The sequence below is a fragment of the Myodes glareolus genome, chromosome 18 (genome assembly GCF_982192425.1).
Source record: "Myodes glareolus chromosome 18, mMyoGla1.1, whole genome shotgun sequence".
In the NCBI taxonomy this organism is placed as follows: domain Eukaryota; kingdom Metazoa; phylum Chordata; class Mammalia; order Rodentia; family Cricetidae; genus Myodes; species Myodes glareolus.
The window spans coordinates 60,143,066-60,160,959 of NC_142043.1; the positions used below are offsets into that span (position 1 = coordinate 60,143,066).

General features: G+C 47.6%; 1 protein-coding gene across 2 annotated transcripts in view; it reads left to right on the forward strand.

The window, feature by feature from the left end:
• The first annotated feature begins 247 nt into the window (after positions 1 to 247).
• The window catches only part of Upb1 (beta-ureidopropionase 1), a 31,080-nt gene continuing 13,433 nt past the window's right edge, over positions 248 to 17,894 (forward strand). The window contains exons 1-3 of one of the 2 annotated variants that reach the window (XM_048451500.3): positions 248 to 445; positions 7,810 to 7,981; positions 10,401 to 10,488. In XM_048451500.3, coding sequence (XP_048307457.2) covers positions 342 to 445; positions 7,810 to 7,981; positions 10,401 to 10,488 — 364 coding nt within the window. In that variant the 5' untranslated portion in view covers positions 248 to 341. The remainder of the gene's footprint in view (positions 446 to 7,809; positions 7,982 to 10,400; positions 10,489 to 17,894) is intronic. The other variant, XM_048451501.3, reaches the window with a different exon arrangement.

Here is a 17,894-nt window from a genome sequence, read left to right on the forward strand (position 1 = left end):
AGAGAGAGGAGAGAGGGGACAGCCAGGCTAGGAAAAGCATCCAGGAAAAGCCTCCAGCTGTGACCCACATTGGTCCAGAAAGCAAGTCTGGCCAAGTCTGGCACTCGCCCCATGGCGAGCCAATGGGGCGGTTTCACTATGAAGGCCCTGAGCACGGATTGGCTGCGGTCAGCAGAGGACTGAGAAGAGCGTTGTCTGCTCATGGGCCCTCCTCCCCCTGAGAATCCAATACACTGCTGTTGAAGAGCTGCCAGAAGTCCACGGGTCGGTCGTCTCCTCCCAGTCCTGGGGCCCCTAGGCAGAACATTGCTGTGGGACACGAGAACCTGCAGCCTCTGGCCATGGCGGGACCTGAGTGGCAGTCTCTGGAGCAGAGCCTGGAAAAGCATCTGCCGCCTGATGATTTGGGCGAGGTGAAGCGAATTCTCTATGGCAAGCAGACTAGGTCAGGGATCCAGAGGCTGAGTTTGGGGAGGCGGGTGGGTGGGATTGTAGCCACTATGTGTGGACTTGGAGGGGAGGGGGGAGCTTCTGGGCTGAGAATGGCTCTGTGGGGGCTGGGATGAAGAATCACGTAGGCTGGCAGAGGCCATAGACCAAACTGTGAGGAAAGAGCCCTTAGAGGGTGACCCTTACAAACCGCTTTACCGCCCCCCACTGCCGCCACCGCCTGACACACACCTTGTGTGAAACAAAGTAGGAAGGGCGGGAATTTGTCTCTTCAAGCTCTCTCTGTAAATTTCTAGTTCTGACCCGACTCCCAGCTTCCTCTCTGGGGTTCTGTCCAGTGCCTCCGACCAGGGTCCTCTGATACTCCTTCCTGCTGTGGCCTAGCATCTTGGAGGAAGAGGGCCTGCCCAACCAAACTAGCTAAGAAGCTTCCGAACTGTCAAGTCAAGAGAATTGGCAGCACAACTTTTCCCACAATGGGCAAGCTGGCAGTGGATCCCCAGACTTCTATTTTAGAGCAGTGTGCTATTTGGCATCTGGTAAAAGAGAGCTGGGCAAAGTAGCCCCTCCTGGATGTTTTTTTCAATCCGTTCTTCTGGAGCAACCAGAAAGTTGTCTTTAAATGGACTATGTCCTTGTCCTGGGCTTCAACCCTGTACCCTGTACGGGGTTTTCTTGGCTGTTAGAATGAAACGTAGACTCTGACCTTGCTAAACCTCTTTCCACCCCATTGCTCACAGCGGACGGTTCAAGCCAACCTGTTTGCTCCGCGACCTCTCCAAGGGCTCATGACCTTGTATTAAGACCTTGATCAGCCAAAGAGAATTAATGAAATCAAGTGGTTCCCGGCAGCCTTAGAGTCCCTGCATCCACGAAATCTAACACAGCAAGTGTGTGGAAGAACAACTTCTTTGGCATTTTGAAAAAAAAAAAAACTCCAACCACCCCCCCAACAAAAGAACAACTCTCTATAAGCTATGAGGGCCTAGATGACCCCAAAATTATCTATTTCCTATAGTATTTGCAAGACCAGTCAGTCATGTGGGTGGATAGTGTAGTTCAGTGGCCTGCCAGGCATGTCAGAACTGGCTTTCTATGGCCCCATACAAAAACCACACAACAACAGCAAATTAGTCACATGAGAAGTGACAGACTCAAGACTTCCAAAGAAGGTTTGTTTTTTGTTTGTTTTTTTGTTTTTAAACAAAACAAGGACTATCCCACCCCAATTCCTAGGGATGGCCCAATTGCTTTGTTTTAAGGGTAAAGTGAGTAACCATAGAATTGGCACTGTTAGCCTCAGAGGTAAATTGAGGGGCATTATGAAGACAGACATGTCTCCCCCAGAAGTGACTGTTATACTTCCTGGGTAGGGGGAGGTCAGGCCACAGACTACCAAGTGAGAGGGATTGTATCAACCTTTGGAGAACCACAGAGTAGGCTAAAATAGTAATGGAGGCTAAAATGCTAACCAGTGCTAGCCCGTAACTGCCAGGCCCTAACCCTGGGGCCTGACTCCCAGTAACCGAGCAAGGCCCTTGTCTCGTTTTCCATTCTTCCCTTGGGTTCTGTTTCCCTGGCAACCTTCTCACACTTTATCTCTTAAGGTATGAATGTGCCTGCTTAGTTCTTGCGCTTGGGTGAAGTTTTGCTGTGAGCAGACTCCCCCCTGAAGACAGAAGATTTTTCTATTTATTCTAAAATACGCAAAAACTCTTCCTACTTAAACCCTTGCTCGTTCTTCAGAGGCCGGTTTGCAGCCGGCTACTTCCCCGCATCGCTGTATCTCCAGATTTGTTGCTGTGCCCGGCCCACTGACGATGCTTATTAAATATTTGCCAAGTGAGAAAGCCTACACCAAACAGCTGAGCTCCTCAGAGAACAGAACCGAGGTGCATTCACTAATCCCTTCAGCGTTTGATGCTTGCTTATTTTTGCCTAGGACGGTCAAGAGACGATTAGTAACATGCAGTCTCTGCCCTTGATAGGGTGTTGTTTTGTTGTGTGTTTGTTGGTTTGTTTTTGATGGTGCTAAGACCCAAACTCAGGATCTCTCGCATGCTAGGAATTCCTGGAAGCATAAATGTTCAGAAACCCATGTTCTTGACTGTATCAAAGACTTCCCAGGAGCGTGAAACATGAACGTTCAGAATGTCGCTTACAGAAATACTAAAGAACGACATGAAGGGCGTGCATGAGGTGCCAGGAATATCATATTGAGCAGAATGACGCCTTGGCAGCCAAAGCAGGACTCTTTGGTCAGCCATGATAGGGACCGCATTAGAAGACCGCCCACAGTTTCGCCTGGTCGAATCCTCTGGGTGCAATAGCAACGGTGGTAAAGCATCTGCTGTGACTGATGAACAGACACTGTTGGAGCAAACAGACTGACTGCTCCCTCAGAAGTCATCAAAACGAGAATCTTACTCAGTGAAAATGGTAGGATGTGCCAGGCAGTGGTGGCGTGCGCCTTTAATCCCAGCACTCGGGAGGCAGAGGCTGGTGAATCTCTGTGAGTTCAAGGCCAGCCTGGTCTACAAGAGCTAGGTCCAGGACAGGTTTGATAGCTACAGTGAAACCCTGTCTCAAAACACCAAAAAAAAAAAAAAGTAGAATACAACATTACTGAGGCTTTACTCAATCACTTGATCACTTTAATTAGAAAAATATACAGTTTCTTCATCTGTGACAGTTAATTTTAAAAGCCAAGTGTGTGTCCAATAATGCATACCATAGAAAAACTAGATTTACTGAAAACATTACAAAGAGATATGAACGTGTTCAGTCTCCTACAGGCATGCGTGAGGTCTCAGGTAGAAAAGTCAGTGGTTGTTTGCTGTATGGCAGTGTGTCTCACAGGGATCGCTGGGAACTTGGGAACTGTGCTTGGATGGTCATTCCAGGGGGAGATATAGCAAGTGCAACATGAGGGGGAAAAACTGGAAGGAATACTCAAGACCTATGTGTTTAAGAGGTCAGAGGAAGCAGAGCATTTTGGGTAAGGCTGAGTGGGTGGAAGGACTCCAGGTTGGACAGGGAAGTGGCTTCAGAAGGCACAGAGATGTTGCTAGATGCAGAGAGTTGTGACTCAAATGATGAAAAGGCGGAGTGACTCCTAAGATGTGGAGTGGGAGCCAGAGAATGGGACTAAAGAGACAAAGGGCCAAGGTGAGACCATGTGTGGAAGCTCCCTGATGAGGGAGAGCCGTTGCACACGCACTCACACACTCGCCTTTTTCTCTTCTTTAAATGGAAGAGACCAATCGCCATCAATAGTGAAGGTGATGGGTCTGTGCATTTTGGGAGGAATGTCCAAGCTTGTATTGTATGTCATTTAGCAATAGGAGCAGGTCATTCTTAGGTGATTGTGTGGTTCTGTGAGCTTGGCACAGGGTACTTACACCAACCTAGATGGTGTAAACCAATCCTTTGCCATGGTACTTCTTCCTTCCTCCCTCCATTCCCTTTCTCCCCGCCCCTCCTCTCCCATCCCCTTCCCTTCTGTTCCCTCCTCTTAGGATTTTTCTCATGTGGTGCTAGGAATGGAATTTAGGAGGCTTGGCACATACTAGATGTCTTAGTTTTCTTTCTATTTCTGTGATAAAAATAATGACCAAAAGCAACAGAGGGAGGAAAGGGTTTAATTCAGCTCACACCACACAGTCAACCCTGAAGGGAAGTCAGGACAGGAACTAAAGGCAGAAACCTGGAGGCAGGAGCTGATGCAGAGGCCACGGAGGGGCGCTGCTTACTGGCTTGCTCATCACAGCCTGCTCAGCTTGCTTTTTATTAGAACCTATGACCGCCTGCCTAAGAGTGGCACCACCCACAGTGAGCTGGGCCCTCCCACATCAATCATTAATTAAGAAATTACCCCCATAGATTTGCCTACAGACCAATCCGATGGAGACACTCCATCAACAGAGATTTCCCCTTCCTAGACGTGTCTAGATTTTGCATCAAGATAATAAAAATCAGCCAGCACAATAAGTAGGGACCACTGACCTAAGCTGTAGCCCTTTACCGTAGACACTTGATGCCTTCAAGAAGGATTATGAATATGAGATATTATGCTGCTACAGTACAGTGTCCTGCTTCATATTAACCGTTATGGTCTATTCTAATTTAAAACTGAAGCATTTACAGAAGCCAGTAACACAGTTATTGGTTATTATGATCAAGTATGATGTTCTCTGCATAACTGTATATGCTGGGCTTTTTAAGACTGGCTCTTCTGTGTGTGCTGATATCAGGATCACGACAAACCCAGAAATATCTGTACTGTAATGTCATGACAACTAGGATGTCACAAGGTGATGGGACTTTTCAGGTCCACTACAGTCACAGGGAACTGAAGTAATCCGTGCAGTCCCTCACTGATAGAAAAATCATTATGCCCGCGTGCCTCTGTGTTACCAAACAAAACAGGCAAGATGAAGAGCCAAGAATAATGCAGAAGGCTGCCATTACGTCTGGTGTTTCTGTACCTCTCTGGAAGGACGCACAAAGGTTAAGACGGCTGACTGCCGCTGAGGTTTGGAACTAGCACTTGGAGAAGACTTATTTTTCATTTTCTTCCCCCTGGACTGAGATTTGCCCCCTCTGCAAACATGTTTCCTCGGTGCCAAGGCTCTAGTTGAGTAATTGAAAGAACGAACAGTGATGAGCCAGCACAGGAAGAGAGATGAAGTTCCCAAAGCGAGAGGTAGCTGAGAAAGCAGAAGCGTAGGGCCCTGAAGGCAGCTCTGCCTCGGCCCTAGTAAGGAGGGAGGGACCCAGGAGTGTGGGTTGGAGCCAGAATGAGAACTAACAGGCTTTCTTCCTTGAAGTGGGGGTAAGGAGAGGGGAGTTGAGGCTCTTCATAGCAAGGGAGGCAGAGGAACGGAAAACAAGTACGGGAGTGGTTCTCAACCTGTGGGTCGCGATCCCTTTGGGGTCACCTATCAGATGTTTACGTTGTGATTCATAACAATAGCAAAATTACAGTTAGGAATAGCAACAAAATGACTTTATGGTTGGGGGTCACCACCACATGAACTATATCAAAGGGTCGCTGCATTAGGAAGGTTGAGGACCACTGAACTACAGGGACAGACAGCTGTATGCAGCCCGAGACCCCCGAGTAAACTGGGGACTCATTTTCTGGGTTCCATTCCTTTGCGGGCCCATCATAGTTTTTCTGAGCTTTGATCATCGAGCGGGTGGCTCTTTCAGGAAAATATATTGCCTCACGACACTGGAGACTCACTGGTAGGTTTAGAGTCTGGAGAGGGCCCGTTTCTGGATTTGTAAATGGTGACTTCTTGTTCTGTGGAAGTGTGGTTAAGAGGCAAGCCACATTACTCTGGACTTTAATAGCAGTGTTAATGCCATTTGTAAGGGATCTACTTTGATGGCCTCGTCATATTCTAGGCCCTCTAAGAGGTTAGGGTTTCAGTATTTCAAATGACGGTGGGGACACAATTTCAGTTGTTTACAGTGGCCATAGAGTGTCCTACAGACTCCTCAAAATCAAGCCCTTGCCCTTGTAGACTTGGAACTCTTGAATGTAAGTGTGGGGGAGGGGGGATTCCTTGAAGAGCAGGATGGAAGAGAGAGCCTCCAGATAGTTACCAGAAAAATAGAAGGGGTCATCAAGATGCAGAACCCGCCAAAAGGCAGCTGATCTGCAGGATGAAGCAGCCTGTCCTGTCCTCCCCCTCAGGCCCAAGGGGATAAAGTGTCTGTGGGGAGGGAGCTGGGAATGATCCAGTGCACGGTCTCAGGAAGGCAGAGGTGGGGACAGCAATGGACTCACAGGGAATCCAGGACAGAAGGGGAGATTAGCACAGCAGGACAGTGGCGCTCAGAAGGCAGACAGCTGTGGGGTGCGGTAGAGAGAGAGATGTCCACCCGCAAGCTGGGCTTGCTGCACCTGCCATCTTCCTGGACTGAGACCACAGGACGCTCTGGAAGGGCAGCCTGGCTCCTGAGCCCATAGCCTTTGGGAAACCACACACACCCTGTGACACGGGTGTCTGCATGTCCTCAGCGTGTAGCTCCCGGGAAGCTGTGGGGCTGTTTCCCCTTCCCAGGGACTGAGACCCACAAGAGGGGCCCCTCCACCCGAGGGTGGGAGGACTCTCTGAGGCAGTCACAGTGAGGGGAGGCCAGGTGTGGGCACCACAGCTATTTCTAACCTGCAGAGGAAAGGGAGCCCTGCCTGTTTGAAAAGCAGGCTGATTGTCAGGGGCGGAGCCCAGCTCACAGCTGTCAGGGAGAGCTCCTGGCAGGGGGTGGAGACAGGGGGTTTGGGCTGACAGGGCTGTGATTTTGAAAGAAATGTCTTTAAGAGAGCGGCTTCAAGTAGGAGAGAAATATTATTATTAGGTAACACCTGTCAGGTTATTTTTTGATGTGTTCTTGGTATTTCATAATCGTTTTGCCTTTACATGGTAAGGCCTTCCTGGCCCTGGGCCATGAACTGTGCCCCTGGGGTTTTACCCCAGGCCTGGGCATGCAGCAGGCCCCAGGAGGTAGCTGCTGCCTGACCTGTGGACTCTGTGGTAGAAGGGAAATAATCCTCTAGCGGCTGATGATGAACCACAAATTTGGGTAAACATTTACGCTTGCACCCCATCAAGCCAGCACCCACCCAGCACCCACCCAGCACCCACCCAGTACCCACCCAGCACCCACCCATACCAGGCATGGAACTAGCTGAAGGAGTGTCAGAGAATAAGGCTCCAGGCTGACTCCCTGAAACTCAGCTTCCTGAGGGGCCAATGAGTGCAGGGCCTCCCTTTCTTTTAGCAGTTCCTGGCCCCCATCCAGCCTTCCTCCTGAGCCCCATCGTCCCTCTCTGGTAGCACAGATGGCCCAAACCCTAGGATCCACACAGCCCTCTGATCCTGGTTCAAACACTTTTTTTTTTTTTTTGGGAGCCAATTCCTTCCTATCTGGGTTGGCCGCTGGGGCTGTCGTCTTTGCCCTGGTCCTCTGTAGTTCCAAACACCAGCCTGTTGATGGATAGCACTTCCTCCCTTTGCCAGCCCTAGGCAGGCCTCCCCCATGCTAGAGTCCCCCAGTTCACATCAGGGTAGTGGTGTTCATTCGTATTCTAGCCTGACCTCTTCACAGGTCTCTTGGCCCCGTGCTGGCTTTCCAAAAGAGACACACCACAGCTCTTCTTTATCTGAGAAGGAGCTCCAGAGAGGTGGCGGGGTGGGCCTGGGTTTTCGTCAGTGCTGGATCTGACTCAGGGCTTCACACATGCTAAGGCCACACTCTACATCTGATCCCCCAAGGGTCGGGGTGGGGTTGGGGGTTAATATATCAGACGCTTCAAAATCCTCTCTCTCTTTTCTCTTGCCTTTTCAGAACCCTTGATCTGCCCAGAAAAGCTCTGGAAACTGCCTCAGAGAGAAACTTTGAACTGAAGGGCTACGCCTTCGGGGCAGCCAAGGAGCAGCAGAGATGCCCCCAGATCGTGCGTGTGGGGCTCATTCAGAACAGGATCCCACTCCCCACATCTGCCCCTGTGGCGGAACAGGTGCGGTCTTTATTTTAACAATGTACATATAACGGGGGCTCTGGCTCTGGCTTGTCCCATGGTGCAGTCACCGGCAGACTGTCCTGGGGTTCCGTAGCTCGAGCACCGGAAGGGCATCTGAGTGACCTCCCCCGTCTTTTCTTCTTCCTTCCCGTCTTGTGCCCAGGTCTTCTCTTCTTGTTCTTCCTTCTCTCTCTTCCTCCTCATCTCCTTCACCCTTCAGCCACTTCTGCCACCCCTGACCTGAAGTTCCTTTCCTTCGCCAACTGGGAAAGTGCCCCTCTGGCTGCTTGAGCTCGCTCCCCAGGATGCTTGCTTTCCCGAGGCCGCCTCTGCCAGGATGCCCTGAGCAGTGTCTTAGCTGCGTCTTTTCCTGCTCATCATAAAGCCAGGAGCTCGCTGTGCCTAGAAGTCTGTTTACCCAAAGTCCCACAGGTTATGAAGGTATGGTAGACATTCCTTTATGGTTATGATACTATTTTACAGTTCTCTAAAATATCGATGTGGTAATATTTTACAGCTCTCTGAAATATCATGTCACAGATGCAAGTGGTTTATTTATACAGCTTGTCATAGCTGTATCAAAAGAGAAGGTTCTGCTGGAACTTTGGCTTTGTCTATCGTGGTAATCTCCAGACACTTTGATAATTCTTAAGCGTTCTCCAGGAAACCTCAGGTTGCTTGAATTCCAGGATGTGTGTGTGGTGTGTGTGTGTGTGTGTGTGTGTGTGTGTGTGTGTGTGTGTCCGCGCGCATGCTTGCGTGTTGATAGGTAGTGGAGAAACAGCCCAGAGACTCGGCCCACTAGGCAAGCACTATTGCACAGTCACATTCCCAGTTCTAAAAGATGACAGGGAGCCAGGCAGTGGTGGTCACACCTTTAATCCCAGCACTCGGGAGGCAGGCAGAGGCAGGTGGATCGCTGTGAGTTCAAGGCCAGCCTGATCTACAGAGTGAGTTCCTGGACAGGCTCCAAAGCTAAAGAGAAACCCTGTCTCGACAAAGAAGAAGAAAAAAGAAAAGAAAAAGAAGAAGAGGAGGAGGAGGAGGAGGAGGAGGAGGAGGACAGGCACAAGTGGAGCAGCATAAGTCAGGGACAGAGCTTCTCTCGGGGTATGTGAGACTATAGGTTTGATCCCCAATACACACAGCACACACACACACACACACATATACACACACATACCACACATACACACACACACATATATACACACACACACCACACATACACCACACATATACACACACATATACACACATACACATATATACACACACACACCACACATATACACACACACCACACATACACACATACATACACACCACACACATACACACACAAGATGTAATTCTCAGTTCACCTTTTCTCCTGGATTTGTTGTTTGTAAACAAATCTGTCATCTAGCTTGTCGGGCTGCAGAGACAAGGACACACCTAGACGTGTACTTTGCATATTGATGGTACTGAGCAAATGTAGAGTCACATGCCTGACTGGAGCTCACAGCCTCCTGGGAAGACTAAGAACACAGGAAAGAATCCCCAACTTTTTTTTTTTTTTTTTTGAGCAAACATGCCTGACTGTCTTCTGGGAACCAGACATTATGATAGGACACAAGTGACGAGTATCTTTTCTTTCCCGCCTCTGGACCGCCCCTCCCTCTCAAGGATCCTGCAGGGTCCTCTGAGTGACAAACTGCAGAAGAACCATAGTACCACCGTAGGGACAGTACGGCCACTGGGGTGCCCACAGATAGCTGAGAGGGTGGGGTGGGGTAAGGATGGCATCCTCTGGAAGACTGAGGATGGTGGCACACTCCTGGCCCAGAGCACATCCCAGTTCACCTAAGATTTCAACCAATCAGAAAGCCAGATCTTCCAGGATAGCAGGAGTGGCAGCGTGGCCCGGTGAAACGTTGATGCAGGATAGTCCAGAGTGGATTGCTCTGGATTCAGAGAGCAGCTGATCTAGATTGTGTGTGTATGTGCGTGCGTGCGTGTGTGTGTGTGTGTGTGTGTGTGTGTGTGTGTAGGTGTCCTTGTACATGGACACACCCCTGCTCTGCGTACTGGAAGTTACAGCCATACTTATTCACATTGTTCAGCAACACCATGAGAAAGATGCTCTTTCTCCGTCACAAGGGGGTAGGGGAAGGTGGGATGGGGGGTGGTATATGGAGATGAAGGGTGGGGAGGGGCCAAGTCCATATCTGGGCGAGCCTAGAGGTGCTTTCGTTCCATCCATCTTGCAGGTTTTGGTCAGATGAAAATAACAAACACTAAACCTTCCACCCCCTTCTTTCTTCCTCTCACGTGGTCACATGGGAGTTTTGCTGCTCTAGCTACATCCAGGTAAATTCTTTTGCTTCAGCAATAGTACTGGCTATATTCTAATCCTTGCTTTTTGACTTGCCAGGTCTCTGCTCTCCACAAACGCATAGAGGCTATTGTGGAGGTGGCTGCCATGTGTGGGGTCAATATCATTTGTTTCCAGGAAGCATGGAGTAAGTTTCTTGTCTTTATTCTTTCTCAACCACCTTTAAACCGATCGCATTAGCTCAAGACTATCTGCTGCCTGAGGTTTTGGTTTTGGTTTTTGATCTCCTTTCTTTTTGCTTCTGTCAGTTAGTTTGTTTGGTGGTGGTGGTGGTGGTGGGTTTTGTTTGCTTTGTTTTGTTTTCAAGGCAGAGTTTCTCTGTGTAGCCCTGGCTGCCCTGGAACTCATTCTGTAGACCAGGTTGGCCTCGAACTCAGAGATCTGCCCGCCTCTGCCTCCCGAGTGCTGAGATTTCAAGCATGTGCCTGGATGGCTGACCTAGACAATGTATTTAACAATACTAGAAACCAAGAAGCCGCTGTCCCCTCCTTCCCTCTCTCATTGTGGATCCAGGTGAAATCACCAGGTACCAAGAGTGTCAGCCTCTTCCCTTTTAGCCCCAGGTAATCAAAGCTTGGCTCTACACAGGCTAAGTACACAGTCCCTGATCAAGCATCATCCACACCCTGAAACTTGGCTTTTGTGAATTCCTGCCAGCCAGTCTCTCTCACCTCCTGGGGCAGCTCAGGGCCCTCTGGTGCCCTCTTTATGTAAAACAGAGTCTTCTGTTGCATATATTTTAGCACTGTGTGCCTTTTCTTCATGTTATTTGTTATGTCTTCATTGTCAGAGAAATAAAATGAATCCATAATCTGTTATCAAAAATAAAAATAAGTGTTCTCCCAGACACTTTCAACACTCAGTGGGTTCCGGGGGGAGTTTCCTCTGGTTTCTGTAGCTACTTCTTAATTTTCAGCTTTTCAAACATTTATGTGTGATGTGTATATACATGCACACACGTGTATGCATCACGCAGAGGTCAGAGGACAACCTGCAGGGCTTGCTGTCTCCCTCCAGCATGTGGGACCTGCAAGTTGAACCCAGGCTGTCAGGCAAGCTCCTTTGTCCACTAAGGCATCTCTCCAGTCCCCTGACTTTTCTGGTTGCATCATCTGTGCGCTCTTAACCATGATGAACACAGTTATCTGTGCTTCCTTTACCATGATGAACACAGCTGCCCTTCACAGGCGTGCATACACCTTCCCTGTGCTCTCCCCATTCGGTCTCAGCCAAGCCATTTTGTCGTGATTCACTTTGCTTCCCCTAAAATTTGCCTTGTGTTCTACATCTAAGTTTTGTCTTATACTTTTTTTATCAGTTTCTAAATCCCTTGAACCTTTTTTTTTTTTTAAAGAAACATCAAGCAGTCTATCAATTCCATATCAGAAAGAATCCACAGGCTTCCCATGATTTCCTTCTGAATTAGTTGCCCCCTCTGCTGGCCACTCAGAGATAGCGCGTGGCTCTGCCTTAATTGTGAAGGAGTAACCCTTTCCCTTCTGTTTACTTCATCTGACAGCAAGGCTCCCTGAGAAGGAAAGCTTTTGAGATAAGCCTCTTGATCCCTGCGTGTTTGATCTCTATGTCTTCACAACTTGCCTGGTTTAAATCGATCTCAAATTCTGGGTTAGAAATTCGTTACCAAATTAAAAAAAAAAAAAAGAAAGAAAAAACCGAACAAACAAACAAAAAAAGAAATTCGTTACCTTCACACGTTTGAATCCCTTGCTCCATTGGCCTCTAGCACCTAGTGCTTGTGGGCGGCTCAAAGGTGCTTAGATTTAGGACCCATTCATTGTCTTTGGTTTGCTTACTTTTCTCTGGAAGGTTGTAGGTCTTTTGGTTTTGCTAATACTGCTAGTTTTGTGAGGGTTTTCCATCGTGTGTGCCCTTTGCAATCCATTATTCTAAATGCTTAGAGGCGTCTAGATCCTGGGGTGTTTCTATGTTTTCTTGCATTCTCTTATTCCTTGTCAATCGTCATCATCATCTTAGGGGTTTATTTTTGGTTTTTGTTTGTTTGTTTTTTGAGACAGGGTCTCTCTATATAGCCCTGGCTGTCCTGAAAATCTCTATGTAGGCCAGGTTGACTCCAGACTCACAGAGACCCATTGCCTCTGCCTCCCCGGTGATGGCATTGAAGGCGTGCACGTGCACCGCCACACCAGCTATTTAGAGTTTCAAAATTAATTTTATTCTAGCATCAGGCTAGAGAGGAAGTGTTCAGATGAGCTGAGCAGGAAGTTTGACTTCATAAACATAAAGCAGAAACAAAGAAGGGAGAAAGGACCGGCCACTTTCCTATAAATTGGGGACAGAGACAGTACCTGAGTGCGTAGCACGGGGATCCTTCCAAGTACTTCTTTTGGAGAGGGTGGAAGCCGAGAGCCTGACACTGAAACTGGCCTTTTGGGGAAATTGGCTGTCATCTCTTTCCAAAATAAAGAGGTAAACAACTGAGTTGCTATTTGGTGCTGTGAGCTTCAGTGTATGTGATGCTATTTTGAGTGTTAGTTTGAGCTGATGGGCCAAGGATGAAAGAACGTCGTCTTAAAATTTTCACTTAGCATGTCTCTGCCTACTCCTTATCCTTGCTACCCGATAAACTCCATTCGGGTCTGTCTCTAGCCTAGTTCCAGAATTTTCTCCTTTTTCTTCTACTTTGCTTCTTTACTTTTCAAACTGGATGTTTTATATTTCTGTTTGCCCCACTTTTTCTTCTCTAGTGTAGACTTGCCCTAGGGTACTTACTAACAACCACATGATGGAGTCAATATGTGCTGTCTTGAGATCTGCTCTACCAAAGAAAGGCATCCATTACTTTTAAATTTATTCCCCCAGGCAAGTTCAGGCAGAAAACAGCCGCATTCTTTGCTAAAATGTCACAGGTATGCTCCCTAGCCCCGTTGCTAATATTTTCCTCCCCTAAAACCCCTTGAACTGGACCTTCCAATTCCATGTTGCTCTCAGCCCCATCTTCCAAGCTCCTACTGGGATGGCCCATTAAGCTCTGCTTATAGTTTTCAGTCTGAAGTCCCAAAGCTGTCCACATAAAAACAGCGTCTGTCATAGCAATAGCCCACTCTTGGTACAGCAGTCAGACTTTCTTTTCCACCACCAACTGATGGAGGAGGGTTAGCTGTCTATGTGTTACTTTCATTGGTTAATAAAGAAACTGCCTTGGCTTTTGATAGGACAGCAGCTTAGATAGGTGGAGTAGACAGAACAGAATGCTGGGAGGAAGAAGGCAATGAGGCAGTCGCCATGACTCTCCTCTCCGAGACAGCCGCAGGTTAAAATCCTCCCGGTAAGCCACCACCTCGTGGTGCTACACAGATCATTAGAAATGGGTTAATCAAGATGTGAGAGTTAGCCAATAAGAGACTAAAACTAATGGGCCAAGCAGTGTTTCCGTGTAATTATTTCAGGGGTAAAGCTAGCTGGGAGGCGGGCGGTGGGAAGTGGCCCACCGCTCCTTCTACAACCAACCCCAAATAATGACATGGAGACTTATTATTCATTATGAAAGCTTAGCCTTAGCTTAAGCTTTTTTTCCAACGAGCACTGAAAATTAATCCATATTTTTAACCTATGTTCTACTACGTGGCTCAGTTTCCTCTCAAAATTCACTTGCCGAGATTCCTCCTCCTCTTGATTTCTCTCTCTCTCTCTCTCTCTCTCTCTCTCTCTCTCTCTCTCTGGAGATTCCGGAGATTCCACCTATCCTCTCCTGCCTAGCTATTGGCTATTCAGCTCGTTATTAAACCTGTTATGAATTCTGTGTGGGAGGGGCCTTGGCAGCAGGTGGGTCCAAATCTCGGCGGTTTGTGAGAGCCAATGGTCAATGGTGAATGAAGGGACAAATGTGAGGGGTTTATTGAGAGAAGGGGAAAGGGTAAGGAAGAACGGAAGAAAGACACAGAGACAGACAGAGACCTGCTTGCCTCTTCAGAAGAACAGCAGGATGAGAGCGGGAATGTGCAAAGCTTCTCTCTCTCTCTCTCTCTCTCTCTCTCTCTCTCTCTCTCCCCCTCCCTCTCTCCCTCCTTCCTTCCCTCCCTCCTCCCCCCTCAGAGCAGGTATCTCTGTAGCTTTGGAGCCTGTCCTGGAACTAGCTCTTGTAGACCAGGCTGGCATCAAACTCACAGAGATCTGTCAGCCTCTGCCTCCTGAGATTAAAGGTATGTGCCACCACAGCCTGGCTCGATGCTTGTCTCTTAAAGGGAACTTTTGCACCTGCGTACAGACTACATAGTGACTTAGCAGCCATAGGACCCTGGGCTGGCCAGGGTACTGCCTGGGTGTATCCTGCCAGGTGAAAGGAGCCAGCATAATGCCTGAATCCTAATAAAACCAATCACAGAAATACATCTCACACCGTGTACAAATATCCCACAACATGGTACCAACTTTCGTATTACTTCCTTTTCCTTTGCTATCACTGTGATAAGCACCATGACCGAAAGAAACTGGGAGAGGAAAACGTTTATTACATCTCATAGGCAAGAATTCATCCTAGAGGGAAGTCAGGGTACAAGCTGAGGGCAGGAACCTGGAGACAGAAACTGAAGCAGAGACCATGGAGGCACGCTGCTCACTGGCTTGCTCCCTGTGGCTTGCTCAGCCTTTCTTGTACAATTCAGAAGCACCTGCCCAGGGGTTGTATAGTCAGTCTCCTGTGGGCTGGGTCCTCCCCCACGGACTTGCCTCCAGGCAATCTGATGGAGGAATTTTCTGAATTAAGGTTCCTCTTCCCAGATAACTCTAACTCATGGTCATTGGCAAAAATCCAACCAGGTCTCTCAGTGAACCTGAAGCTCATCAGGTTGGCTAGATCTTTCCCACCAATGAGCTTCAGGAAGCTACCTGTCTCTGCCCCTACCTCTCCAGTCCACCTAGTTTTTTATGTGGGTCCTGGGAATCCAAACTCAGGTTGCCATGTTTGAAGACCATGTACTTCACCGGTGAGCCATCCCCCCAGCCCTCGTTCTTTGTTTTCTGTCATCATGTTCTGAACTCATGGGGGTTCCTTTATTCCAAAAGTCCTTGTTTCATCATACCTCGATCTTGTCTCATGTTTGCGACACCTCTTACCGCCAAGGATACTAACATTAAGGAATATTTTGTCCCCTTGTGTGGTCCTTACTTTTTCTAAGCTTCCTCTCTTTCATACATCAGCTTATATTTTAAAGATTGAGGGCTAATGGGTTGAAACTCAAACACGAGTTTCTGGGAGAGACTTGCTGTCTGAGTGCTGGTTCGGGTGATCTGGCATAGGTGATTTCAATGTTTGTGTCTCTGGATTACTTCCTTCTGACCGGTCAAATTCTCTAGAAGAAAATCTACCCTCCTGCCTCAAAGAGGAAAAAGACAAAGGTCAGGGTGGTGGTTGTTATTTTCCCTGCTCTTGCTATATTTATTCCTCCACTCTTGTTTGACTCTTGTCTGTAGAGTCCATTAGACTCTCAGCTCCATGGGGCCATTGCTACATTTTTTTGTTTTTTTTTTTTCGGGGGGAGGATCCCTACTTCCGTGTGTGCCCATCTTCAGTGGCTACTGTAATCCTTGATGCACAGAAAACACTAAAACATCTGTTGGATGATTTAACTAGCTCTTTGTTTTATTGGTTCTGGAACTCCTGCTCAACCATCAGTGCCTAGCAGAGATGCTTCCTCCTTTGGGAGACCCTGGAGACTCCTTGAGGCAATTTTGGCACTCTGTCCTAAATAGTATGGCCATCTGTGGTGATCTGAATGAGAAATGTCCCCCCAAGGCTCAGATAGCTGAGCACTTGGTCCCCAGTTATTGGTGCTGTTTGGGGAGGCAATGGAACCTTTAGAAGGTAGGAACAACTTTAAGGAAGGAACTAGGTCACTGGGGGCCAGCTTTTGAGTAATTACAATTACAGCCTAGACCCACTTCCTGCTCCTCTCTCTCTCTCTCTCTCTCTCTCCTTCCTACGCGTGGCTGAGATCAGAAATGTCATCTCCCAGCTTGCTTGCTTACCTGCTGCCGTACTTCCCCCACCATCATAGACTCTCCCTCTAGAACTGTAAACCAAAATTAACTTTCCTGTAAGCTTTTGGTTATGATATTTTATCACAGCAATAACAAAGTAATTAGTACACCTTCCAAGACCATAAACTATCTCCTTCTCTTTGCCCTTTTGATACAGGATTTCTCTATGTAGCCCAGGTTGACCTCAAACTCAGGACGATCCTGCCTACCCTCTGAGTCCTGGGGTTCTGGGTATGTAGCACTCTGTCTGGTATAATCAATGTGTTTTGCTCTTGGCCAGCAGTTCTCAAGAACAAAGCAATGTGTCAGTCATGAGGCTGACTCAATGTTAGGTCTGAGAATGTGAAACCTTTCACTCTCTAGTTCAAAAACCTTACTGAGATTTTGTAACCCCTGCTTCCTTTAATTTCCATTCAATATCTTCCTTTTGGCAATTTTATTTGTATCAGGATATTTATGTATACAGGAAAATAAGTCATTCAAAGGGAAACAGAAATCTGGAACCCATAACAACTTGAAATGAAATCAGCATGGGAAATGCTGTTCTCTGGGGACGCTTAAGTCACTTCTTATGTTCTGGAAGCTGAGAATTAATGGTCATTAGGGAATATTTTTGTTATTAGCAGTTCTTCTTGCTGGCTTCCTTAAAATAGTTCTCTTGTCTGGACTGAAAGGACTTCAGAAAATCTCGATTCTGGAACCAAGGTTTCCTGGACTCTGTTGATGACATCTTTTGCCTGCTGTGTATCTGGGTGGCTAACAGCACTTTTGGTAGCAAGTTTCCTCAGTATGGCCTTAGGATCAGGCTTACTGAGACCAGGAGACATGTAAAGTTGTGGCGTCTCTTTCTTTGATATGAAGGGGAAAGAATCACACCAGCTTGCAAGGCATGCGAATTGAGCTGTCCGTTCCCACGGTAGGCACCACGTTTGGCCAACACTGGCCATTGCTGTGACCCTAAATAGGCCAAAAACTCCATGCTGATGCTAAACACAACCAGGTCATGTCATGAGGTGATGTGTCTCTTGAAAATGGGTCAGTTTGGAGCCAGAAGAGCAACAGCAAATATCTAGGGAAATATCCATTTAGTTAGTCAATTTAAAACAAAGAAGATGGGTTTCTGTAAGACAGGAAGCTAAGGGGTACTGAATGGAGCCAGACAAGGGTGGTGCATGCCTTTATTTCCAGCACTCAGGAGGCAGAGGCACATGGGGCTCTATAAATTCAAGGGTCTGCAGAGTTCTAGGGAAGCTGAGACTACACAGGGAAACCCTGTCTCAAAAAAACAAACAAACAAACAAAAAAACCACAAAAAACCAAATCAAAACAAAAAAAATAAAATAAAAAAACATACCAAATAGGCCCAGTCAACATTCACAGAATTTCAACTCAAGAAAAAACAAACAAATAACAACAAACCAATCGCTCAGTAGCGACCAACCAGGGCAATGGGAAGAGAATGTGAACAGCAAAGAGAGGATGAATCCAGGATTCCCAGGAAACATGCAGATGGCC